The 27,356-nt window shown below is 39.3% G+C and overlaps 1 protein-coding gene across 1 annotated transcript in view; it reads left to right on the forward strand.

The window, feature by feature from the left end:
* The window catches only part of adam12.L (ADAM metallopeptidase domain 12 L homeolog), a 342,539-nt gene that overhangs the window by 217,926 nt on the left and 97,257 nt on the right, over positions 1 to 27,356 (forward strand). The window contains exons 9-11 of the mRNA XM_018225176.2: positions 477 to 646; positions 5,118 to 5,202; positions 14,751 to 14,899. Of these exons, the coding sequence (XP_018080665.1) occupies positions 477 to 646; positions 5,118 to 5,202; positions 14,751 to 14,899 (404 nt within the window). The remainder of the gene's footprint in view (positions 1 to 476; positions 647 to 5,117; positions 5,203 to 14,750; positions 14,900 to 27,356) is intronic.

Below are 27,356 nucleotides of genomic sequence, written 5' to 3' on the forward strand. Positions count from 1 at the left end.
CAATTTGCATCAGTCATAGTCAGCCCTGTAGGATGAGCTTCTATGACAGATGAACCTCAATTTCTGCTTGATGATTTCCAATGATCCCTAAGTTAAGCTTCTCAACAGCTGCTCAGATTGTCCATACTGGCAACTGTGATCTGGTCTTTTGAAATGAGGACTGATGGCTTTTAGCATCTCCATAAATACATGAAAACTCCAAGAAAACGTATCAAGTGACATGATCTAAAGTGCACGGCAAACCCACCATGTTTGACACATTCAAGAAAATGTTGGCAGAATATGTAATCTTTTCATAGCAAGTTCCATGTTCTGTCCACTGGTTTTCTGCTTAAATTGGTACTAAAATTAAATGTGTTTGTAATTTAATGGAAATTTCAAGTTGCTTCAATATATACAGTATATATATTGAGAGAAAATGATTTTCCATTTATTGCTTTTCAAGTAAAACTATCAACTCTCTTTGTCTATCATAGTTTTTCAGGCCACTGAATATTCGAGTGGCTCTGGTCGGAGTGGAGATATGGAGCGATTCAGACAAATGTTCTATAACCCAAGATCCCTTCACCAGCCTCCAAGAGTTTCTGGACTGGAGAAAACTGAAGTTATTACCTCAGAAGCCCCATGACAACGCACAGCTTGTCAGGTCTGCAAATCATCAATTACTTTATCTGCCTTTCAGTGAGAAAAAAAATGTGATCCGCCAAGTTGACTGTGTTATCTTCCATGGTGAAAAAAACCACAGGAATAGGGGAATGATTTTTGAGTCATACCTCAAAAATGAGTTTGTTTATCAGGCTGATTCCTCTAAAGAGTTGGGAAAGCTCCGTTCATTATTTGAAGCTCTAACTGTGATGTGTAGGAAGATCCAGACACATTGTCTGATCTATTTTATATGTAAAACAAATCATTTCTCTCATGCCGTGACTTGGACAATAGACAAGACAAACAACAAACATCTTGCTTTTATTTAAAAAAAACAACAATGCTGCATCCAGTTAAATTGTCATCCTAATAATTTAATGATTACTAATCAAGGCTTTGATAAGCTAAATTCCTTCTAGAGTACAGGTAAGCTAATTAGTAATTCAACTGCCACATGTTTAAAATCTGCATCAGTAGACTACATAAGAGCACTGAGACTGAAGGACATCAGAGACTGAAGGACAAATACAAAGAGTTTTCGTAGAGAATCCCTTTTTAAATTATAGATACTCCCGAAAGACCAGCTTGAAGATTAAATAGGCTCATATTAGGGGTGAACACTTGTTTTTTTGCCCTAGATATGCTTGAGTTGCTAAAGGAGCAAAGTTATAGTGTAAGTCATTTTTCCAGGGTTATGAGCCAAAGGTCTGCCTTGACCACAAGACAGACCTCAAAGGTGAGTTTGAATCAAAAAGTATGAAGACCACCAATCCTGATCATAGAATTTGGTTTATTTTACAGACCCAGTAGTGACATTAATAAATACATGTGAAATTCTTTACTTTTGAAGTAAAGATTTGAAGGTGGATGAGATCTTCTTAGCTTTCTACAACAGACCTTCTACCAGTGCAGGGACCTCCAAAGGCCAAATATTGCAGATAACTAAGGAGAATTCCTTGTGTTTACATACAGTTCCAAACAATTTACTACCAACATACCAAAGCCTTATTGAATATTTGTTTGTTGAATATGCCTAACTGAAATTTGAAAAGGTCATTATATATTATTTTTAAATTTTGTTTTTGTATTTGCCAGACTGGAATTTAAAGAGGGGAATGTATGTTACTCCCAGTGTCGGACTGGCCCACCGGGATACCAGGAAAACTCCCAGTAGGCCCAGGCTTCAGTGGGCGCTCTTGCTTCTAAACATTTGACCTATTTCATGGTCATTCCCTTTTTCTTTATGGAAAAAAAGTCTTAATAATGGAAGAATAGAGTAAGTAGATATTAAAGACTAGGAGAATAAAGAGGTTGAGTGAGGAGAGGAAGAATAATAGTTTGGAAAGTGCGCCCATGGTCTAAGGTTTTCTGGTGGGCCCCTGGCATCCCAGTCTGACACTGGTTACTCCTTCTACTCCTCCCAAATTATTCTATGATACTGTCTCTGCTTGTATGTTGATCCTGCCTAAGCTACCATTATATCATGGCCACAACTTTAATAATGATATTCTGTAGCCGTCCTAATCTTCTGTAATCACCCTACGAGTAACACGAAAGGTTCTGGTCTGTCGGTCCAGAAGGCAATATACTGTATGTATTCCCAGGGGTGTGGCAGATTTCATGTAATTTATTGCCACTGGTCTGCTTAAAATCAGGCCAAAGGCTCCACTTTGCAAGTATTCCACCACCTTATGGTTACACAGAGCGTGGGAGGGATACTGATCCTGATGGCCCATTGTGAAAAGATGGAACTTTCAACTGTGTTTCAGCAATGTCCTCCAACAGCAAACCAAAATCTAGCTTCCGGACACAAGACAGGACTCCTTTCCCAACACAGGTTTCACTGGATCTACAGGATAACCTTCCCTATACTGAAATGTCACCCTATAACAGATTTTGGAAACTAAATGTTACAGCTGGAGGTTTAGAGATCCACTAACTGAGAATAGATCTATTATACTTGGCCCGACAACAGCACTAGAGACCTAAAAAGTATTCCAAGTATTAAGGATACTACAGCTTATTGCACAAAACTGCACATTTAATTTAGCATAGGCATAATTTTTATGGAAGCCAAATTTCTTGCAGTTGGCTTAATTTTACAGTAATTTAATGTCCATCCTCAATTCTCTGATATCGACACTGTTCAGCTTTGTAAGCCCATTGGCATTTAAAGGAAGAAAGTAAGGCTTCTATCTTCCATTTATTCTGCTGTAGTCAAGCTACAACTGCCAGCGACAACTCAACTGCCCTTGGCAATCATAGTATGCTGTATATTGTCGCTCTATGAACAGTCGGAGTGCCTCAAGCTTGAACGTATCAGCGGGTTAATTATGAAATATTTCCTGTGCATTTGAAGACTATAATAGGTCATTTGTATGGATGATACCACAAAATATGTGTTGCAGTCTGCCAGATAAAGGCAGCAGAGTATTCCAATTGAATCGTAATTTTATCTCTTGGCAGAGCAGTAGGGAAAAGAACCATCCAAATATGCCTATTTTTAGCAATTTGAAGTTCACAGAACAAACTTGTCTACCTTCAGTCTTGCAGGGCAACTAAATTGACATATTCCTTATGATCTAACAACATCTCATATTTGAGTTAGTTGGCAGCAACCTTGGCTTCGTTGCCTGAGGACATACTATCTAGATTGCAAACTCTTTTCCCAGTGGATCACAAGTCAATTACATTCTAAAATCCACCCTCACAAGGAGAAAAAAAGCTCTGACAGGGTAGTTAGGCACATGCAAGTTTAATGAATCAGGGTTCTCTTATCACTTCATAAGCCGTAGACTCGATTTCAGGAGGACACATAACCATTTATGATCTGTATTGATGACATAAATAATATATTTAATTGTATGAATTGTACCCTGTAAATATGGACAGTGTCAGGTTGCAGAACAAGTAGTAAAATGTAACAGTTATCCAATCAAGGCCATGAATTGCCTTACAGATGAGCTGTTGTACCTTCTAGTGTGGTATAACTTGATTCATTCATTAGCTGCACAGGGTACAAATTCAGCCCTGTACTAGGGAAACCATCCATACTACTCAAACAATAAGGTGAAATATCTTGTAACCTCAGAATGTTGTGGGGCTCATTTACTAACACTGTGCAAATAAGCCCCATTGCAGCAATTCATAGTTAGGTATCTTGGCTGCTAATTGAGCCAAGCTCAAAACCAATACACAGCTGAGGCCAGGTGGTATATCAAATAAAACACTGGACACCGTGCTGAAGAAAATGAAGGCAACAGCTTTATTAATTATTAAGATAATAACCAAAAACCTTACACATTATGGCAGCTGCTGAACAAGTCAGTAGGAACATGATAAACAGGAGTCTCCTTGCACAAAAGGGGGCAAACCGTAGCCTACCGCTCACCTTGTGGCTTAACTCACCAAATTTGAATCCAGAAATTGCCATTGGCATAAAAAAAAACCCTAAAGCTGTGACGAAAGAGAATGGTGAAAAATATCAATAAGAACTGAAAACATTACATTTTATTAAACATATGGAAAACATTGGAATCTGCCTACTAACTAAAGGGGGTGGGTGGGATGGAAGCTGCCTTCAGTTGGCTCTTCCATGCCCAAATGACTTGGCGGTTAGAGTGAGTGTGAATTACTGGCTGCCCGACAGTCAGCCAATGGGGTCAGCACACAGGGTTGTCCCCAGCAGCAATGGCCCACCCCCGTCCACTGTAGTATGGATGTTGGGCAAGCTTTATCTTCATGGCACTGTTGGGTTGCTGAAGGCTTCATCTAGGCTTCATGTAGGAAAATTATGGTGATCTAGGTGAAACCCCTGCTTTATAATATGGTAGGTGGTAAGTACTTATTGTATAGTGACAACTATCTACAAAAAAGAGACAGATCTGCATTCACTACCTCCGATTACTTACATGTGGCTAAAGTAAAACATTTTCCATTTACAGTACTAGAATGCAAAAGTTGGTTCCACTTTTTGGGTGTAAACCCTTTCTTGGGCTCTAAAGCCCATGTTCCATTGACCTTCACCTTGTTATTAATAACTTTTCATTAGAGAATCATTGAGTGGTGATGCAATAAACACCTATAACTCAATCTACCCTTCTTATATCTAGAAAGTCACACTGACCCATGTATTTTGCCATACAGGTACAGATACAGCAGAGCTTACATTAAACTGGGCTCTGCTGAATATTCGGGTAGCCGTGCTTTCCCCTTGCTCAGTGTGCCGGCGTCTGTGCTCCAGCAGTTCCATAACTACTATGACAAATATTCACATGCCTAAAAAGACAGTGCTGTCCTAATGCGAATCGGAGAAAATGAGATGTCTTTCCGTTTCATGAGCTTCATTGTGAATAACATTTTCTCTGCAGCAGAGCCAGCAGTGGATTGCATTGTTCATATGTGATGATGCGAAAAAGGAAAGTCGTATTAAATCTAGCGTTCATGCCATCTGTTTTTTTGTTCTTTTTCAGTGGGGTGTATTTCCAAGGCACGACCATCGGCATGGCTCCCATTATGAGCATGTGCACCGCAGATAAGTCTGGTGGAGTTGTTATGGTACGTAGCCATCGTGTTTTATGCAAAGATAACCAGACTGGCTTGTTTGGCTGTTGGTAAACTACAGCTCCCAGTAACCTTTACCAGGTACACATGAAGCTCATTTAGAGTTTGAGAAGCAGTTGTGACCCCCCCCCCTCCTTTTTGCAATGTTTGAGCATAGGCACAAGATTTTTTTTGCTGTGGTTTCGGGCTGCTAATTAAAGAAATGTTCTACTCACATCCCTTCACAGTATCCCAGGGCCAATACCCCAAAACACATGGCATGATAAATGAATTAGCTCCCAAAGCACTTGAAAGGATACACAGAGCTACTATAGTTTTGTTTCTAAAACCTAAGAATATAAGACAATATAAAAATAGTATAAATGTCATTTATAATACGTCCTAGAACTTACAGTATATATGCAGCAGTGACTTAACAATAGTTAATAGTTAATTCGTTAATGCACGCTCCTCTCCTTTGAATAAACATAAACATAGATTATGACAATTTATGCCCCCCAATCCACTTCATCTTCAACCATTTAACCCCATATGCACACTCCGATCTATCACCATACTTTACTTTAAGCCCAGCTAGTTTTTAAGTCTGTGATTCAATATTGTCCTGCCTAAAAAATTTTAAAGGAATATTTTCCGTTCTTATGATGATTCTATCATGAAAACTGAAGCAAATAGTCTTGGTATGATATGGGATCCATTATGCATAAACCCATTATCCAGAAAGCTCCAAATTACAGCAAGGCCATCTCTCATAGACCCAATTTTAACGCAACGGTAAGACCAAAACATTAAAGTGTTTTAAAGTAATGAAAATATCATGTACTGTTGCCCTGCACTGGTAAAACTGATCTATTTGCTTCAGAAACACTACTATAGTTCATAAAAGTAAGCTGCTGTGTAGCAATGGCGGAAATTAAAAAAAAGGCTATATGGCACAGGTTAAATAGTGGATAACAGATAACACCATTATGTGCTACAGAGCTTATCTGCTGTGTAACCTGAGCCTTTTCTCCTTTGAATGGCTGCCCCCATTGTTATACAGCAGCTTATTTATATAAACAATAGTAGTGTTTCTGAAGCAAAAACAGCACTTTTACCAGTGCAGGGAAACACTGCATTACTTTTTTATTACTTTAAAACACTTTAATTTTTTGATGTTAGTGTTCCTTTAAGCAAATACTTTTTAAAATGATTTCTTTTTTTCTCTGTAATAATAAAACTGTACTTTATACTTGATCCTAACTAAGAAATAAATAATTCTTATTGGAAGCAAACCCAGTCTATTGGGTTTATTTAATGTTTATGTGATTTTCTAGTAGAATTAAGGTATGAAGATCCAAATTACGGAAAGATCCATTATCCCAAGACCCAGAGGTCCCAAGCATTCTGGATAACAGGTCCAATATCTGTAGTAGTATCCCTGTAACTGAGTAAGCAAGGATCAATGCTTCTACATAAAAGCAAAATGCAGCTGTCCATAAAATACAATGTCTGCTCAGGGTAAAAGGATAACTTTTTTGCACCAGCATGTTGATATGTAATATTAGGAAACACATATGACAGTTTTCCTTCAGGCAATAAAATGCAAATGTAAAGTGTAATGGCTGTTCCTGGGAATAGTGGTTGCATGTACAGTTGTTGGTGTCAGTATGTATTTTGCCAGTGTTTTAATCCAACACTAAACTGTTTTCAAGAAAGAGCATCCCATGCTTGTAGCTACACTGATATATGGTTTGCAGGGCTATTTAAATTTTAGGGTCCATCAGAGGTTAATATAAGACTGACAGGCTAGAACATGTTTGGGTTTTCCATGTGATTATAATGAAGTGGAACAAGAATATCAGTTTAACCAGCTCCATACTGCCTAGATTCAAATACCAGCCTTAAAGTGGACCTGTCACCCAGACATAAAAAGCTGTATATTAAAAATCCTTTTAAAATTAAACATGAAATCCAAATTCTTTTTTCAGTAAAGCATTCATAGCTGTTGTAAACAAATTTAAAAATCTCAGCTGTCAATCAAAATATGCCTTAGGCATAGAGGAGGGGCAGGTAATTACTTTCACTTTCCATTCAGCACTTCCTAGATGTCACTGCTCTCCCCACATTCCCCCAGTTCTCTTAACCATGTAATTGTGTAGCCAGGGCATGGGGATGGACATTAGGTCCCCCATTGTGGTGCACAAACAAGACTTTGAGATGATGGAAAGCTTGCCTTAATAACAGTGTCCACATGGCTCCTGCCTGCTTGTTATAATTATTATTTCCTAGCCCTAAGGAAACAAGATTCAAATAATTCATATAGTGTCATTAAAGTGTATTTTGCTTGACGAACATGATAAATTGGATTTGGAATATTTTTTTCAGGTGACAGTTACCCTTTAAGGCCCCCATATACGGGCTGATAAAAGCTGCTGATAGACTGAGTCGGCAGCTTATTGGCCCGTGTGTGGGGCCATCCGATGGGCGTCCCCGATCGATATCTGGCCAAAAGTCGGGCAGACGCTGATCAAACAGGGTAAAAAATCCAGTCAGATTGCAGCCGCATCTGTTCGTTGATGCGGTCCCGCGACCAATCGTATTGCCTCCATTCTGATCCGAACGTTGGGCCCTAGGGCACACAATCGGATCTGGCCGATATTGCCCACCTCAGTGTGGGCATATCGGGGAGAGATCCGCTCGTTTGCGACATTGCCAAACGAGCGGAACTCCCTGTGTATGGCCACCTATATATACTGTTTCCTTATTTTCTATTGCCCATTTTATACATATCATTGTGGATTGGTTATATTTTCTTTTATTTACACAGCACATTTTACTAGTCACATGCTAATGAGGCTTATTAGTCCCTTTCACATTCACGCACTATAATTAATTTTATCAGGAGCATATTAACTGACTCTATTTTTTTGGAGTATAGGGGGAAACCAGAGTACACAGAGGATCCCCATACCAACACCGGGACAACATACCAACTGTTTGCTTATAGTCCTCTGGTTGGACTCAAGCTTAGAACCCTAGTGCTACACGGTGGAAATGCTAACCACTGAGCCGCCATTGCATCATTCATTTCTAACTAGGGATGAGCAAACTTTTTGTCCTTGTAAAGTTTTGCAACAAAATTTACATTTTCCCTACTAATGAAAATTTCCTGCTTGCATGTTGTGTTGCCGGGGAAAAAAGGCAGGGAATAAAAATTAATGTTGTGCGTTTTGTTTCGTCAGAAAAAATGCTGTCCTATTGACTCCAATGCATAAGGCGACAAATTGGGGGCATTTTGTTCATTTTTCCTCAGTTTCACTCAACCACTTGGTTAGTTGGTATCTTTACTATTGTAGCTGTGATTTGAAAGGTGTGCTGTGTTTATTGTGTGCAGTTTTTGTATATACAGTTATGGGACCTGTTAACCAGAATGCTGGGACCTGGGGTTTTCCGGATAATGGATTGTTCCCCAATTTAGATCTCCATACCTTAGGTCTACTAGAAAATCATTTAAACATTAAATAAACCCAATAGGCTGGTTTTGCTTCCAATAAGGATTAATCATACAAGTATGGGACCTGTTATCCAGAAGGCTCGGGACTAGGGGTTTTCCGGATAACAGATCTTTCCGTAATTTGGATCTTCATACATTAAGTCTACTAGAAAATCATGCAAACATTAAATAATTATTTGGATAAAATGGAGTATACGGGAGACGGCCTTTCCATAATTTGGAGCTGTCTGGACAACGGGTTTCTGGATAATGGATCCCATATCTTAGTGTGGATCAAGTACAAGGTACTGTTTATTATTACAGAGAAAAAGAAAATCATTTTAAAATATTTGGATAAAATGGAGTCTATGCGAGATGTTCTCTCCATAATTCCGAACTTTCTGGATGACAGGTTTCTGGATAACAGATCCCATACCTGTACATAAAAAAAAAAATCATCGTCAATAATAATTACACTCAATGTTCTTTTGCATAAAAAAAGCAACTAAAAATGAAACACTACTTATCAACTATGTATATTTTCCCTTCGAGACTTACGTCAATGTCAATCTGTTTAAAAAAAAAAAAAAACAGCCCTCGTAAATTATTCTGATTGGAACATTTAATCACTGATCTTAAGTAGCGGCAATTTTTAATTGCCCAATGAAAATGAGACCTAGGCAGTAAATAGAGAACCACAAACTGACTTGTTCCCATAATGACTCTGATAATTGTTTTCTTAGTGCTGAGCCTTTCAGCGATGAAGCCTGCAAATGCCCGTCATGAATGTTTTATTGGGGAACGGATTCAAAGCTCCGTTAACTCCTTGAAATCCAAGGGGGGGTCTAATGTTTGAACGTTTCTCCAGTTAATCTTTTGCTGTATAGGGATATTGTGTCAGAATGCAAATGTATATCATAATAAACAATTCATTTTGAGAGTACCCTGTACTTTTGTTGGGTGGGTTCTCATTCATTCCAATGCCACTTGTAAATGTGCCAAATTAACCAACTCTGCAGTACCCTCCAGTACAGGTATGGGACCTGTTATCCAGAATGCTCGGGACCTGGGGTTTTCTGGATAACTGATCTTTCCGTAATTTGGTTCTTCATGCCTTAAGTCTACTAGAAATTAATTTAAACATTAAATAAACCCAAGAGGCTGGTTTTGCTTCCATTAAGGATTAATTATATCTTAGTTGGGATCAAGTACAAGCTACTGTTTTATTATTACAGAGAAAAAGGAAATCATTTTTAGAAATTTGGATTATTTGGATAAAATGGAGTCTATGGGAGACATTCTGTAATTCGGAGCTTTCTGGATATCGGGTTTCCGGATAAGGGATCCTATACCTGTACCTTGCAGTATAGTTTTGCACATCGTTTGATCTGAGCCCCCTTGAAAGTCCAACATTTGCTCAGGGTTGCCCTTTTTATATATCAAGGATACAGATGCTATGATAACATTGTTATATCCGCAATGAATCCAGAGTTCAGAGAATATTCAGGGCAGCCAATTTGTCCTCCCCAAATCTAAATCTAATCTGTCTAATTCAACATCACTCCTAATTATTGTAACTGGATATACTGTATAAGCCACAGCCATCATTACTGGCAGAGGTGATGCTACAATGACACAATGACGCTACAATGACATTCTTGACAATTCTGTGTTTCCTACTTTGTGCAGTGGCGTAACTATCTATACAGCAGACCCCCATTGTCAACAGGGGGGTCCAAACAGAGTTCTGTTGTATTATACTCCTCTTCCTCAACCCGTCTTGTACCTTTAAAACAGTGGCACAGTCTGAGCCTGGGAGGTGTGGCGCTAGCAGGGACTGTTTGCACCTGGCCCCCAACGTAAATTTTTTGCGACAATAGATTTAGGAAGGTCCTGCCCTGTTTCTGCAGGATAATAAACTCATGTACAAAGTAAAGTTTGGGTTTTTAAAGATGGCAATGAAGGAACTTGATGGACCTGCACAGAGCCTTGACCTCAAACCCCATCGGAAACCTTTGAGATGAATCGAAACCCGATTGTGAGTAAAGCCTGGTGCCCAACATCAGTTTCTCACATTCTGCAAATGAATGGAAGCAAATGCCATCATAAATGTTCAAACATCTAATGAAAAGTCTTCCCAAAAGAGTAGAGGCTTAAGGCCGTTTCAGCAGGAAAGAGAAGCAACATTTAAATGAATACCCTTTGACTGAAATGATGTACAGACTGGTGGATCTATAAAGCAAATTTTCCCTAAATCTCACCTTAACTGTATTTCAGATCACACCCCTCCCCCCACTTGAGCCCCATTTGAAGTCATCACTATTTTCCATCATGACCACCTTCCCTAGGGATGGCATCTATTCAATGCGTTGACATGATTTATGAAACTATATACAAACAAATAACGAGTCTCTGAGGCCTAATTGTGTTCAGGAATTTGTGGTTGGAAAATAACAGCATTCTGAGAATCCATATGTTGGTTTGTGTTTCTGATTATTATAGATACCATAGAAACCACATATGATAACATTACTGAGCTTCTAGAGGGGGTTTAGAGAATATTTTTTTATTTTGTTATGATTTGTTATAAATGAGGAACATGGTGCACTTCCTATTGATAGAAGAGCTGTGAGGCAGCTGGGTGGTTAGCATTGCTACCTGGGGTCCTAGGTTTGATTCCAGCCAGTGCGCTATCTGCAAGGAGTTTGTCTGTTCAGGGTTTCCTGGGTGCCCCATTTTGCTACCACGCTCAAAAACGTATAGGTATTTTATGTGGGTGCACTGAACTCTCAAATCTAGGGATATGGATTTGGCCAAATACTGAACTGAATCCGAACCCTTAATCTATGCCGTAAAGCCAGTGCACTGGTAGCAAAACCTGAAGCATGCAATAAGCGTGTGCCTAAAGGTCCCATCAGATATATAGGGTTCGGAGTTCAGCCAATTGATTCGGGCGAATACTGATAAAAATAGCTCGGATTTGACCAAATCCTGAACCAAATACAGGATTCGTTGAATCCCTAGTACAGGTATGGGATCCGTTATCCAGAAAGCTCCAAATTACGGAAAGAGTTTCCAATAGACTCCATTTTATCGAAACAAACCACATTTTTTTTAAAAACTATTTACTTTTTCCTCTGTAATAATAAAATAGAACTTTGTACTTGATCCAAACTAAGATATAATTAGCCATTTTTGGAAGCAAAATTGGGTTTATTTAATGTTTACCTGATTTTCTAGTAGACTTTAGGTATGAAGATCCAAAATTATTGAAAGGTCCCTTATCCAGAAATCCCCAGGTCACAAGCATTCTACCTGCATTTAATCGGATCTTGACAAAACTTACCCTACTGTGATAAGGACCTTAGAATGGCAGCTCCACTAAGGCTGGGTCTGAATCTCTGAAAAGCAATGCAGAATATACAAATAAAACACATTTTTATTATTAAAGTAATTTTGGGTAGGGCAAGATATTTATATTGCATTTAACATGAGTATTCCTGCTGACTTTACTCCACTGTCGGCTGGGTACAACATACCACAAAATATTCCCTTAGTCATTTGACATTCATTACTCCACCATCGTTTACAGTACAAAAGGTTCATTTCCTGCACTCTGATTTCCGATAGGGAACAGATTTATTTTTCTCCCTGATCCAAGCAACCTTTTCACCTTCTATAGCTTTCAAAAAATATAGCAAACTGATATCTGGGCCGTATTTAGGTTACATCAATCACATACCGGACTTAGCAGAATAGCTGAAACCTTCCTTTAATAAAGAAACTCCCACTGGGATGCAAAACAATTAAAGCATGTTTATATAAGGAAAAGGTTTCCTGGAATATAGAGGGTTTTATTATTGAGGCTGGCCTATGAATTAAGCTGTATTTTAATAGCTTTCTTGGTATGATCAAGAAATGGGAGAAAAATGAGCTCCATATGAGTCATATTAAGCTGTAATGTCCAACAATGATCAAATCGTTATCACAGCTTATTTAACCCTTTCACTAAAATAATTGCTGTCATTTTGGGCAACCTAAAAGGTTAATTTATTTCACCCTGCCTGCCCCAAATGGATTACACAACAGCATCTATCACGCTCCGATAATCACCTTCAGCTTATTGGGGCGGAAAGGTCCATATGTGCATTTGACGCTGTTTTTGTCGGAGAGATAAAGTAGATATTTTCTAGGAAAGTCATCAAAATCTCTCTTCCGCCGCACACACACAGAAAATCTAAGATTGCTTTGTGTCGATTTCTAGAAATTGTCAGTGATGTTATGATAGACCGCCAGAATCACTGCACTCAGGAAGGAAGTGTCAACGGAGCCATCAGCAACTCCATAACAATGTCATATCAGGGCAGGTTCAAAGCTCTTAGGCTTCAATGCTTAATCTTTTAATCACATAGTAGAGCATCCTAGAAAAGGGGGTAATGTGCTTCAGGAGACAGCAGCGCCTATCTGACAACTACATTAAAAAAACATAATTACACGGAAACCTGTAGCAGTCATTGCAAATGCAGCTGTCGAGCTGACTTCTCAAGCAAAGAGTAACTGCCAGTTTTGATGTCTCTTTAATGTTCGCCGTCTGGCACCCAAGGAGATTGGCAGGCCATTTAGCAATTAATTTTGTTGTGTTTAAAAATAAAAACAACATTTAGGTAAGTGCTGTTTTTGACCCCGCTCCCACCATCATTCGCTAACATGAACTATTCCAATTGATGGATAAAATAATTCTGTGATAATTATCACGTATGAAGGAAATGCCAACCTGTGTCCTTAGTGCTCCACTATGGAGACAACAAGAAATTAGCAAACAATAGGAGTGAAGATAAAGTCGGTTCTTTCGGGCAATTTAAAACGTCGTTCACAATGTAGAATTAATATGAGGCCATGTATTGTATGTTGACATTCTTAAATCAGCTGAGAAAAATGTATTTGCACTGGAGAACCATTCCCATGGTTTCCTTAATTATATTAGCGTTGAAAAACAGATTTATGCTATGAAACAATATATGACTATTTAAAAGCATATGCAGGCTCGAACTGGGCAAGCACGAGAGCCAAACCCAAGGCCCCAGTGAAAAAACAGGAAATCAGGCACCAACAGTTGCTTAAAGGGATAGTGTCATGGGAAAAAAAAAATTCAAAATGAATCAGTTAATAGTGCTGCTCCAGCAGAACTGAACTGAACTGAAATCCATTTCTCAAAAGAGCAAACAGATTTTTTTATATTCAATTTTGAAATCTGACATGGGGCTAGACATATTGTCAATTTCCCAGCTGCCCCAAGTCATGTGACTTGTGCTATGATAAACTTCAATCACTCTTTACTGCTGTACTGCAAGTTGGAGTGATATCACCCCTCCCTTTTCCCCCCAGCAGCCAAACAAAAGAACAATGGGAAGGTAACCAGATAACAGCTCCCTAACACAAGATAACAGCTGCCTGGTAGATCTAAGTAAAAACCCATGTCCCACTGAGACACATTCAGTTACATTGAGAAGGAAAAACAGCAGCCTGCCAGAAAGCATTTCTCTCCTAAAGTGCAGGCACAAGTCACATGACTGGGGGCAGCTGGGAAATTAACAACATGTCTAGCCCCATGTCAGATTTCAAAATTGAATATAAAAAAATCTGTTTGCTCTTTTGAGAAATGGATTTCAGTGCAGAATTCTGCTGGAGTAGCACTATTAACTGATTTATTTTGAAAAAAACATGTTTTCCGATGACAGGATCCCTTTAAGGGCTACGGCACATGGCACAATTTAGCCCCACAGATGATTAATAGACCACCCAAAATTGGGTGAAGAGAGAAAATGGGGAAATTTAAAGGGGAATTTAATCAGGTGCTTTTGTTTGTTTCTATATCTCATCTACATTACTTGTGCAAATAAATCAATAGACTACAGGGCTCAGATAAGAGATCTCAGGCAGAGCTGATATCCTACAAATGGGAAGAAGCATAAAAAAGCAGAACAGTGGCCATAACTTTTTCTTAGGATTGAATTAAATCATCATTGGAATGCTCTCATTTACTGTTATTATTATTTTTATTTTGAAGGACCATTCTGGAAATCCTCTTGGGGCTGCCGTGACGCTTGCGCATGAACTTGGGCACAACTTTGGCATGAATCATGACACATTGGAAAGAGGGTGTAATTGCCGAGGGTCGGCTGATAATGCGGGCTGCATCATGACTCCATCTACTGCGTAAGTACAAATAGGCTGGACATTACAATTTGTTTTCATCAGATAATTGAGTAGTTTTAAAGTTTTTTGTTGTCTAGGTATATCTCTAGATTATGTCGATTGAAAGAAAAAATAACAAAAACAGTTCCCCACGTATGGAGGTGGGACTTCTTCAGTTGTTCAGTTCTGATGAGTAGGTTCACCCTAGAGTCTGTCAATCCTCAGAGTGTTTGTAAATGAGGAAGTTCAACTGCCTCCCCCAAGTGGTTGTCATACTTTTTCAGTCCAAGCCCCACTAGAGGCCCCCTTGCAAATTCAGCAGCCTTTGCACAGAGCCCACCAAAGATATGAAGTAACTAGTGAACTAGGTATATTGGTGTTTCAGTCCTTCTGCCATAGTTTCAAACATATTTAAGACAGCAAACATATTGACCTCAAACCTCACCTTAGCTAACCTTCAAGCTGGACTTTCAAGTGTATCTAGGAAAGCAGATGCCCATTGTTCCCTTATTTTAACGCTAAGTGACCTTCAGACTGGGTCCTCCAGCCATTGCACCAAGCCCCCAGCCTGGACAGTCAGTTTAGTAACCAATGCTCTACACACTACAGAGGAGAAAGCACACTGAATGGAGAGGAATGATGACTATGGTAGGTTCAAAAATCATCACAACCTTTGGGTATTTTAATATTAATGCCTCAGTTATTTTAGAACTGTCATTATCATTTTACAAGCAGTTTTTTTGTCCTCTTTTCTAATGGTGGAAGAAACTATGAATACACATTACCATCCCCTTACACATTGTATAATACTAGAAAAAAAATTTCTGTCTAACTAAGTTTAGGCAAATACAAAAGGTCCTCTGCACTCAACCCGTTATCAATTTATAAAGGATATTGAGACATGTTGTGCCATAAGCTACTAAAAAATGCCCTTCAAACAAAACAGGTATTGTTTTTGGCCCATGGACCCTTATGGACATAACCGTTTATGATTTAAACTGGCCAACTCTGAGTATTGGAGTGTTTGTAGGTGTGCTTTGAAATTGACCAAATCCACATTTTAACATAACATAACAATAAATGTGAGTTCCTGCAAAAAAATAGGACAGCAAGTAAAAAAATATTTGGCAAAGGCCTAACGCATTTCATGCCTGTTGGGTCACTTACTCATAGGCTATCCATCTATGTTTGTTGAACAGTGTAAATTGGGAGATGAGTGAAAGCACAACCATTGGCTCATTTTCCAACACTGAAAAAATTGCTCCTGGTCCATATTCCATATTACTAACTTTGTTAGCCTGCCAGTGGATAAAAAATGTATTGTGTGGTTACCAGAATAGTGGATGCTGTAAGACAAGGTCTAATCATTGGTCAGTCCAATCACATGCAGTTTGGTCTCACATACATAATGCCAGAGGTCACCAATCTGATTGTTTAGCCCTCAAGCCCAAGAACTGCATCTGTATCCAGTGTAAGTTGACCAGTGAGCTCCAATAAATGCTCATGGGTATTATAGGATGACTGTTGTGCTTAATCCAACACTATTGCCTTTGATTTTATTTATTAAAAATGACCAATCAAGTTTTCCAATGCAAATCATCAGACTCTTCAACTTCACTGATCATTGCCATGGCTATACCATTTCACAGAAGACATAGAATATATAATGTACCCCCCCTCAAAAAAAATTACAGGTCCTTCAGCAATTGTGGTGGGATGCCGATCTGCAGTTTTTGAAGGCTGAAAGTTGGACATGCCTAATGTATAAGGACATCATAGGATATGATCAGCCATCTGAGTCAAATGTCTCTCTCTCTCTCTCTCTCTTTCTCTTTGTATGATCTATATGCTGAAAAGATCTAACAGTGGTAAAAAAACATAGTTGCAAGATGGACATGCCAGATGTATACAAATGGAGCAACACTTGTTTTGATATGGTTTCCCATGGCACAACATGTCACAGAATAAAAGAATCAATGGAAAATTTGTCATATAGGGATCTCTTTAAATAAAGTAATATCATGAGCTATGATGAGCCTTCATATCTATTTCTCTATATACTGAATATATGTATACATTTATATTTGTACCTACATTTTCCACCCAACAGGACCATCTGATGCTTGAGCAAGGCAGGACCAGGGCAAAAACACCCTCTGATCTACTCTAAAATCTGTTATCAGTCGGTTATAAAACATGTTTGTGCAGATCTATGGTTCCCAGCATGCCCTTCTGTCTTGGCAAATGATGAGATTGTGGGATTTTTAGTGCTGGATAGGATAAAGCTGCCTATTGAAGTTTCTGTTATGTTACTGGCCATAAATACTTCATGCAGGTGCACACAGTACAATAATCTTAGCAGGCCTGCAAAAAAAAAATAACTTTTAAGATATCATTTTGCTTTAGATTCTTCTCCATCTGGGGAAAAAAAGTTCTAGTAAATCAATAGTATTATGGTTAAAAGCACAGCTATCCCCTACCTGTCGGATTGGCTGTAATTTTGAAGTATACCCATCTATTTGCGGTTTGATGGGAACGAGATAACACATTTCCCTACAAATCATGCCTGCCATTTCCAATAAGCAGAGATTCAGAAAACAGAGAATAATGTGCAAGAGGGAAAATCATTGCTGCTCGCTATAAAGTAAGTCATAGAGGGAAAAGATTTGAAAGCAAAGGGAAGAGCAGAAAAGATAATGTTTAAGAGCCACGGGTTACCCGCACTTTGCAGCCACGGAGAGCTGAAGTGAAAAGAGAAAACAAGAAGTTATGTACGGACTCATTATAATGGCGGAGATTCTCCAACTGTGAGCTCAGACTCATGGCAATCTAGTCACTCGATGATGAATTCCTTGTTTTTATCAGTTCACCAGGTCTAACGTGGTGAAGGAAACTCTGACAAAAGAAGTAACATTCCTTAAAATTCGCACTTTAGTGAATTTGCAGAGTAACGATCGTTCGCCTGAGTGAAGGTTCGTCTGTCGATAGGGTGCAAAACTTTACTCGTGATGGTCTCTTTCGCTAGCGAATAGTCCTCTACGCCAGTTAGTAAATTGGCTACGTCCTTGCGGATGAAATTTGCGCTAGCGATGGCCACTTAGCCCTTTAATAAATCTGCCCCTTGGTGGGGACAACCAGCTAAAACAAATGTCTAAATAAATTAGATATGTATGGATCCATTATCCGGAAACCTGTTATCCAGAAAACTCCAAATTATGGAAAGGCCGTCTCTCACCATTTTACCCAAATAATCCAAATATTTAAAAATGAATTCCTTTTTCTCTGTAATAATAAAACAGTACCTTGTACTAGTACTAGTCTCATTGCTGTCTAGCCCATTTAAATGAATTGTGGGTTGCAATGGGCACTTCTCTGTTGGCTAAAATCCATCAGAAAGAAACTGGAGAAAACAACAAGCAAAATAGATGCATACTCAGCCATCAGCTCTTATGTCTTAAGTTATAATATAACAGACGGTGTAGGGTCCCTTTAAAAGAGTTTCAGCATAGGAAGTAATTCAGAAGCAGAGAATGGAATATGATGGGTTTATATTAAATACAGGAATTAATTCTCTCCCAGACAAACAGTGTCAGTTGTGTTCAGCTGTCATGGAAGCAGACTGTTTATGTTAATATGTAGGATCTATTCATATCAGGCCATAGGAAATACTATAAAACATACGTATATTCAGGAAGCAGCGGAATAAATAATTTTCAGGAAATAATGTTGCAATTGCCCTACATTCTTGCACACAATGTAATACAAAAAAAAACATTAAAACATTATTTATAATGCTTCATGCTTTATATTTATATTGTTTGTGCAGATGACGTACTTCGCACGGAATCTCATGTGAGTCTCTAGCTCCAGCAGTTACAGATGAAATATTTCATCAAAACAGGCTGGGTAACACTGTACGTTCCTTCTTATAGCCCCAATCATGTAGGTCAGGGAGGCTTCAATTGTGTGTGTGTGACTGGGACTGAGACCGGGGGGTCTGGAGCCCACCGGGCTGCCACCTCACCAGTAGTGAGGTCAAGTCCTCCAAAGAATACCTATGTCACAACCCCCTTCCCTCCATTGTTATCTCCTTTGTAGTCGCGATCAGGAGGGGAGGTCAGAGAGGTGCTCCTCTCTGTCTTTCTGAGTTGACAGGACTGAGGGCCACGAGGCCCAGGGCCAACCAGGTTTTTATCCAAATGTCCCGCTGGCCCACTCCAACACTGGAGATGCTGAGAGTAAACCAGGAGAAGGGGGGAAGAGCTGGACCGCCTCAAACTGGCTATATATGGGCTACTAAATGTTGACATCTCTCTTCCTCCACACCAGTGAGTCTCCATAGAGCTCCATCATGATCCAATCATTGACGTGGGGGCCAAACGATCAGAGCAGCCTGATTTGACCCAACATGTGGGTAGTTAAATAGGGCAAACTTCTATTTCTTTTAGCCACGTATGAGGTCCATTTCCATTTATATTGATGCTATAATAGCTCTCCCCCATGCTGGCTTTACTACTCCCTCTATACATCATTTCTGGCACCTTAGTCTTCACTCACCTTAGGTCTGGGATCGCCAATGTTTTTAACCCATGAGCCACATTAAAATGTAAAAAGAGTTGGTGAGCAACTCAAGCATGAAGAAAGCCCTGGGGGATGCCAAATAAGCAGGGCCAAGCCAACCAGGCGCCATAGGCAACCTGACCACCTCAGCAGTGATAGAGGGGATAGCAACTGAGAGTGGAGAGTGACAGAGGGGAGGAGAGAAGGAGAGAGGAGAGTGACAAAAGGGGTAGGCAGAAGATCCTTAAAGGAACAGTTCAGTGTAAAAATAAAAACTGGGTAACTGTGCAAAATAAAAAAATTTTTTAATATAGTTAGCCAAAAATGTAATGTATAAAGACTGGAGTGACTGGATGTCTAACATAATAGCCAGAACATTACTTCCTGCTTTTCAGCTCTCTAACTCTGAGTTAGTCAGCGACTTTAAGGGGGACATAACTATTCAGTGAGTTTGCAATTGATCCTTAGCATGTAGCTCAGATTCAAAAGCAAACAGTTATGGCCCATGTGGCTTCCCCTCAAGTCACAGATTGGTTACTGCCTGGTAAGCAATCAGTGGAAACCAAGAGAGCTGAAAAGCAGGAAGTAGTGTTCTGGCTATTATGTTAGACATCCAGTCATTTCAGTCTGTATACATTACATTTTGGCTAATTAACTATATTAGAAACATTTTTTTGCACAGCCTGTCTATTTACCCAGTTTTTATTTTTACACTGAACAATTCCTTTAACAGGTACCTACCTGCCCAGCGCCTCCCTATCATTGCACCCTAGGCAGGTGCCTCTTCTGCCTACCACTGGTTCCGGTCCTGCAAATAAGGTCTGTGATTGGCTGTTTGGTAGCCCCTATGTCCTAGCAGCCTTCAGGAGGCTCTTTTTTGTAATAGACCTGGTTTTTATGCAAAAAAACTTGCATCTAAGCCAGGAATTGAAAAATAAGCACCTGCTTTGAGGCCACTGGGAGTAACATCCAAGGGTTGGTGAGCATCATGTTGCTTGTGAGCCACTGGTTGGGGATCGCTGCCTAAGCTCCTCCACACTGATGCAGGCTGCTGTGATTGCTCAAAGGTTTCAGGCACCAGGTAGAGCAGGGTAGAGGGTAGGCGGTTGGCGATAGCAAGTAGTGAGATGGAGATCGCATTGAGGCACCCCAGAAGAATTATACATTTCTAAGCATAGTGTCCTTTTGCTAGACCGTTTAACTTAGGAGATAATTGACATTTTGTCCCAAAGGGATATGGCCACACTATAGATTAGATAGTGACTAATGTACCCCCAATTGTAAAATATAAGGATAACAAGTCACTGAGGAGTTCCACAAGCATTCAAAGGCATGGTGCCGAAGGCCAAGGTGACATCTAATATCCTCATATTTGACAACAGGGGTACATTATTTATTATTATACACACATTTCCGTGAGTCATGACATCACTAATGTCACTAATGACATCACTAAGCACCAACTATAACTGATGACTCCACAAAGCACTGTTTAAAAGGATATCATTTACAGGATATTCTTGGCTTTTGTGCATTATATAGTGAATAAAGTACCCCTTCTTGTAAAATATAAGGATATTATAAGTTACCGAGGAGTTTCATGTCCGGCCGAGTGTTTTTATACAGGTCATGGAACTCCGAGGTAACTTCTAATATCCTCATATTTTGCAACTGGGGGTACTTTATTTATTATAATACACAAGTTTCAGTGAGTCATGTGACAGAAATGACATCAGAACTCACCGTTTATAACTGATGACATCAGAACTCACCGTTTATAAGGATATAATTTACAGGATATTCATGGCTTTTGTGTATTATAAGGATATAACTTACTGTAGATTATACACGTAAATGCCAGAAAGGCAACATTTTTTTTGTATTTTTATCCAAAGTATTAATTAAAGCAGAAAAGTATTAGAAATAATTATACATCTTAATGATCTCCACTGGGTGCCTTCCCAATAAAGACAAAGAGGGAATGCGAGCCATTATTTATGGAGTTAACTTATATCTTCTCTCCCAGCGCCTTATTCACCTGCACACCACCAGCAAGACAAATGTGTTTTCTGATACTGATGATACTTTCACATAAGATTAATTTTTCTTTGTCGCTCTGGTCCGGACTCCCAATAAGCAGATCCAGATACAGTATCAGGCTGGAGCAGCGGGTGGAGGGGCAGAGTTTACAGAGGGCAACAAGCTGGGTGCTGACTGTGGCACTAGGGCTATTTATTAGCTGTACTCAGGGGCCACGCACAAGGCTAAGGTTCTATTTACTCGGCAACTAGTGCAATAAGAGTATAAGTATTGTATAAGATTGGCACTATGTTAGCGCTTATACTTATGCCCATGAATTTCTCCTGTAAATAGAATTTGCATAATGTAAGTCCAGGTTATAGGATCCATTATCCGGAAACCCATAATCCAGGCAACTCAAAATTATGGGACGGCCATCTCCCATAGACTCCATTTTATCCAAATAATTAATTTTTTTTTTTAATTATTTCCTTTTTCTTTGTACAGGTATGGGACCTATTATGCAGAATGCTCAGGACCTGGGGTTTTCCAGATAAGGGATCTTTCCGTAGTTTGGATGCTAAAAAATCACTTAAACATTAAATAAATATATCTTAGTTTGGATCAAGTACAAGGTACTGTTTTATTATTACAGAGAAAAAGGAAATCATTTTAAAAAATTCAGATTATTTGGGTAAAATGGAGTCTATGGGAGATCACCTTTTCCATAATTCAGAGCTTTCTGGATAACGGGTTTCCAGATAATGGATCCTTTACCTGTACCAGTAATAATAAAACAGTACCTTGCACTTGATCCAAGCTAAGATGCAAAACCAGCCTATTGGGTTTATTTAGTGTTTAAAAAATTTGCCAGCAGACTTAGGGACAGATTTACTAAGGTTTGAATGGTAAATTCGAATTTTCCAGTTGGCGTTTTTGGGCAAAACTCACAATTTCGAGTTTAAAACCATCAACTTGAATTCAAATTCGAATCTAAGATTTATCAACCCCCTACCTGGGAGTAACTTGAATTCGATAGGTCATGTAGAAGTCCATGGCAGAGGTCTGTTGACCTATTTGAAGACGTTTAGACTATTAGAGTTTTTGCGGCTGAAAATTTGATTGGAATTGTGTTCAAATTCAATTTGAATTTCGATTCGAGTTTTAGACATTCAAGTTTTTTCATAAATAAGCTACAATTTCAGTTGTAAGTACATTCGAGTTTATTAGAGTAAAAAAGATTCGTGAAAATGTGAAAATGCTTATCACTACTCATATAAACTCTAAAATTTGTCCTTTGATAAATAACCCCCTAAAAGTATGAAGATCCAAATTAAAGAAAGATCTATTGTCTGGAAAACCCCAGGTCCCTCGCATTCTGCATAATAGCTCCCATACCTGTATTTATTAAATCTAATAAATTTTATCTGTAAGTTGCAGCCTCATTCTTGTCATTTTCTCTGCAGTCTGACACAAAGACCTGTACCCCGCGTGTGTTTCATGAGTCCAACACTTCAATTAAGGCAAATCATTTTCACATTTTCCCTTCATCTTCAAAACCCTGACCTTGGCGTAGTGTTCCCTTTACTCTTCCCCGCCACATTCTTCCCACATACTCCTTGCATTGACGCAAAGCCTTGTCCTGGGCTGGCTGCTTTGTGATTGATAAGCTCCGGGAGTTAACCTTCTTCCTTCACTGGTTCAACTGTAACCATGTCGTCAAAACACTTTTTATTTATATTTTCCCTGAATAAAAACAAACATTACTGCTTTGTACTTCAGGGGACACAATGCAGAGAGGGAGCTCAGAGGCTCGGAGAACTGAGAGAGATGTTCATCTTCTTGTTTCCAGTCTTCTAACTTCTGCCATTTAAATAAACATTATGAAGGTACCCAAAAGATCTCTTATGAGCAGTTGCGATACCATTGTTTTTTTTCAAGACACTAAGGGGCAGATTTATAAAAGGTCGAAGTGAATTTTCGAATTAAAAAACGTCAAATTTCGGAGTAATTTTTGGGTACTTCGACCATCGGATAGGCCAAATTCGACTTTGATTCGAATTGAAAAACCATCAAAAATTTGACCACTCGAAAATCGAAGTACTGTCTCTTTAAAAAACTTCGACACTTTGCCACCTAAAAACTGCCGAATTGCTATTTAGCCTATGGGGGACCTCCTAAAACCTATCTGAGGCTTTTGGGCAAGTTTTGAGAAGTCGAAGTTTTTTTAAAAAAAATCCTTCGAATAGTTCGTTTCGAAGGGTTAAATCGTTCGATCATACGTTTTTCCTTCGATCAAATACGCCCGTTATCGCTGGAAAAAATACTTCGAAGTACTCAAATTCGATGGTTGAATTTCGAAGTTTTAGGGTCACATTTATTAAAACTCAAATTTATCTTGGTTTTTTTAATCGATTCAGTCTTCCAAAATTGTTGTAGGTTTCCTCTTGAGGCAACTTCAAGGGATTTTGGGAGACTGAAGAAACACGTAGGTTCTACCACCAGCGATTGACATTAATACCTATGAGAAAGTTTTTACAGGAAATTAGTCACCTGCAGAAGCAGAAATTTATCACTGGAGATTAATCTCTTGCTGTACCATTGCCCTAAAGGACTATTTAAGCCCACTTCTAGTGATGGGCGAATTAATTTGCCTGGCACTAATTCGCGTTGAATAAATTTGTGAAAGTGCTGCGAAAATTCACAGATGAATCCAAACATTTTTGACGCGCCTCGGAAAAGTCGCTTGCCTCAAAACCGTCACGTGTCAACACTATTCGGAAGCCCATTGACTTTAACACTGGTCTCAAAATTGATGCGGGAGTAAATTTGAGTTCTGTGAGTTTTATGCTGTTTCGTGAATTTTTAAGGAAATTCACAAATTTTTCGGCAAATTGAAACAGGAGAAATTTGCCCATCACAACCCACTTCCCCATCTCCCCAATGCTGGATCATCAACTTGTCTAAGCTGCATATTCCTGTTATCTTGTTCCTGATCCTGAAACCTTGTTCTTGTGACCCTGAGATCCTGCCCTGTTCCTATCCTGTCCATGTTTGGTTCTGACTCCCTGGTCTAACTTTGGCTTGTTACCTGACTCTGCAAGTTCTCTGCCTGTCCCGACCTTTGGCCTGTTTCATGGACTCATTTTACTGCCTGCCCTCATTTGTGCTCATCTGCAGAGGTGAGTACTAGTTTTTGCTTTATTAAAACTGGTGGTTACACAGCAAATCAGCTCCTGTGCGTTTAATCAGTAATTATTCCTAACAATTACACTGTTTACATCGCTATAATAATCCAGTCTACCATATAAATATTATTCCTGAACCAACAATTGTATTTGTTTTGTTGTAATATTAGTGTGGTGGTAGCCATCTCAAGGTTTGTGGCTTATTTTGTGCTTTCAGAAAGAGCCAGCACTTTATAATGGAACTGCTTTGAGATAAGCTTTTGTCACAGTGGGACCTGGATTTTACTATTGAGTGCTGTACTTTTTTTTTTTTTTTTTTAAGGAAATTTTTTTTATTGTTTTAACAACACAAAACAAACAATCCCAAACAAAAAAATAATATACATATCTCAGTTGTGATTGGTTATAATAGCTGCAAATTATGTTGGTGCAGATACAGCCTCATGTCAATAGCCGTTTTCGTTAACAGCAGTTATTGGTGCCTATAGAGAAATGAAGCTATAAGGGCTTTAGCACACGGGCAGATTCGGGAAAATTTAGTCGCCTGGCAACTAATCGCCTCTTTTTCAGGGCGACAATATCCCCGAACTGCCTTCCCCCGGCCTTCCACCTGCTAAAATGAAAAATCGCCTGCGGCAATGCACTCGTGGTGCTTCGATTTCAGAAGTAACCAGAAGTTGCCTCACGAGGAAACTTCGGGTGACTTTGGAAATCAAAGAACAGTGAGTGCATTGCTGCAGGCGATTTTTTCATTTTAGCAGGCAGAAGGCATTTCGGGGAGATTGTTGCCCCGAAGAAGAGGCGATTAGTCGCCAGCCGACTAATTCTTCCCTGAATCTGCCCGTGTGCTAAAGCCATTAAGCAAAGAGGTATAGGTCATGTGTGTTCCAGGGAGTCTGGATCTTGAGTGCTGTCCTTAGATCTACCAGGAAGCTGTTATCTTGTGTTAGGGACCTGCTATCTGGTTACCTTCTCATTGTTCTGTTGTTAGGCTGCTGGGGGGGAAAGGGAGGGTCTGATATCACTTCAACTTGCAGTACAGCAGTAAAGAGTGACTGAAGTTTATCAGAGCACAAGTCACATGACTGGGGGGCACCTGGGAAACTACCAACAAGTCTAGCCCCATGTCAGATTTCAAAATTGAATATTAAAAAAATCCGTATGCTCTTTTGAAACAAATTTCAGTGCAGAAGTCTGCTGGAAGAGCACTATTATCTGATGCATTTGGGGGGGACGTGCTGATGGACATGGACCTGATTGGACTCAGCCGAACATTCTCTGTTACTCTGGCCAGTCCAACCCTGAATAAAACCATTTTGCTAGTCGCTGTCAGATTTTTTTTTTTCCTGCTGGAAATGAGCCATAAAAATTTGTAGAAATTGAAAACGTTTCCTACCTCTCATGCTTGGCATTCAAATTGCCGTCTGGTTGTTAGGGGTTACACTGCATGACAAATAAAAAGAGGCCAGAGAGAGAGAAAGTAAAGTATGTATAGGGTCACTATGCCTTCATTAAAAAAAATCCTTGTACATTTGTGTAGTGGAAATATAAAGAGCTTTTCATTTCCCTTTATTTTCCCCAAGCTTCTGTGAAGGTTAGTGGTGCAGCTTAGCGTTATTGGGGGAAAGGTATTAAATATTAAACTAGTGGGGTTGCAACAGGGGTAGGAGTACTCCTTGACTAGGGTGGTTGATAACCCCAGTGCCCCTACAGTTGGGGCCCTTGCCTTCTTGAATTGCCCCGGGGCCCTCGCCCCTCTAACTCCAGTCCTGGCTGAATGGCAACAGAAATCAAATCCACTGGTATGGCTTCCATGCTTACACACAGTACAATCTGCACAAATCCTTATGTTCCAATGAAACGTCATAGAGGAACCCATCAATATCTGACAGCTAAAATTGCTCGGGTAAACAAAGCTCTCATTACAAAATCATAAAGAAAAATGTGCAGAAATCACATTCAAGGTATAATGGATTTTTTTTTTACATCCAATTTGATGTTGCCAAGATCTATTACTCAATCCAGTGAAACCTGTCAGGCTACATTAGAGCCTTAAAGGCCAAGTAGAACTGAGATGTAAATGTAACCCAGCATTTGTACTGATGTCCTTGATGCTTCTTGTAAACGTATATATGTGTGTACATACAGGGCCTGAATAAATGGTGCCCCCTGCAGTCTATGTACAACCTACAGGGAACCGTTGTCTACCACCTGCTTGAAATCGTCCTACACAATCTTAGTAATTAGAGCAGGGGGTGCCCAAAATGTAGATGGCGATCTACCAGTAGACCTTTAGTTGGTGATCAGTAGATCTGAAGACACTGTCAACAAACAGTTTGTTTAAATCTCCCTCCTATTTAATGCTTTTCATTCACATATTTATTATGTTCAGGTTACGTATCAAATAGTTGTTTGTTAAATATATAGTGAATAAAGTACCCCCTCTTGTAAAATATAAGGATATTATAAGTTACCGAGGAGTTTCATGACCATATAAAAACACGAGGCCGAAGGCAGAGTGTTTTTATACAGGTCATGGAACTCCGAGGTAACTTCTAATATCCTCATATTTTACAACTGGGGGTACTTTATTTATTATAATACACAAATTTTAGTAAGTCATGTGACAGAAATGACATCACTACTCACCGTTTATAACTGATGACATCACTACTCACCGTTTATAAGGATATAATTTACAGGATATTCAT

Source organism: Xenopus laevis, chromosome 7L (genome assembly GCF_017654675.1).
Source record: "Xenopus laevis strain J_2021 chromosome 7L, Xenopus_laevis_v10.1, whole genome shotgun sequence".
NCBI lineage: Eukaryota > Metazoa > Chordata > Amphibia > Anura > Pipidae > Xenopus > Xenopus laevis.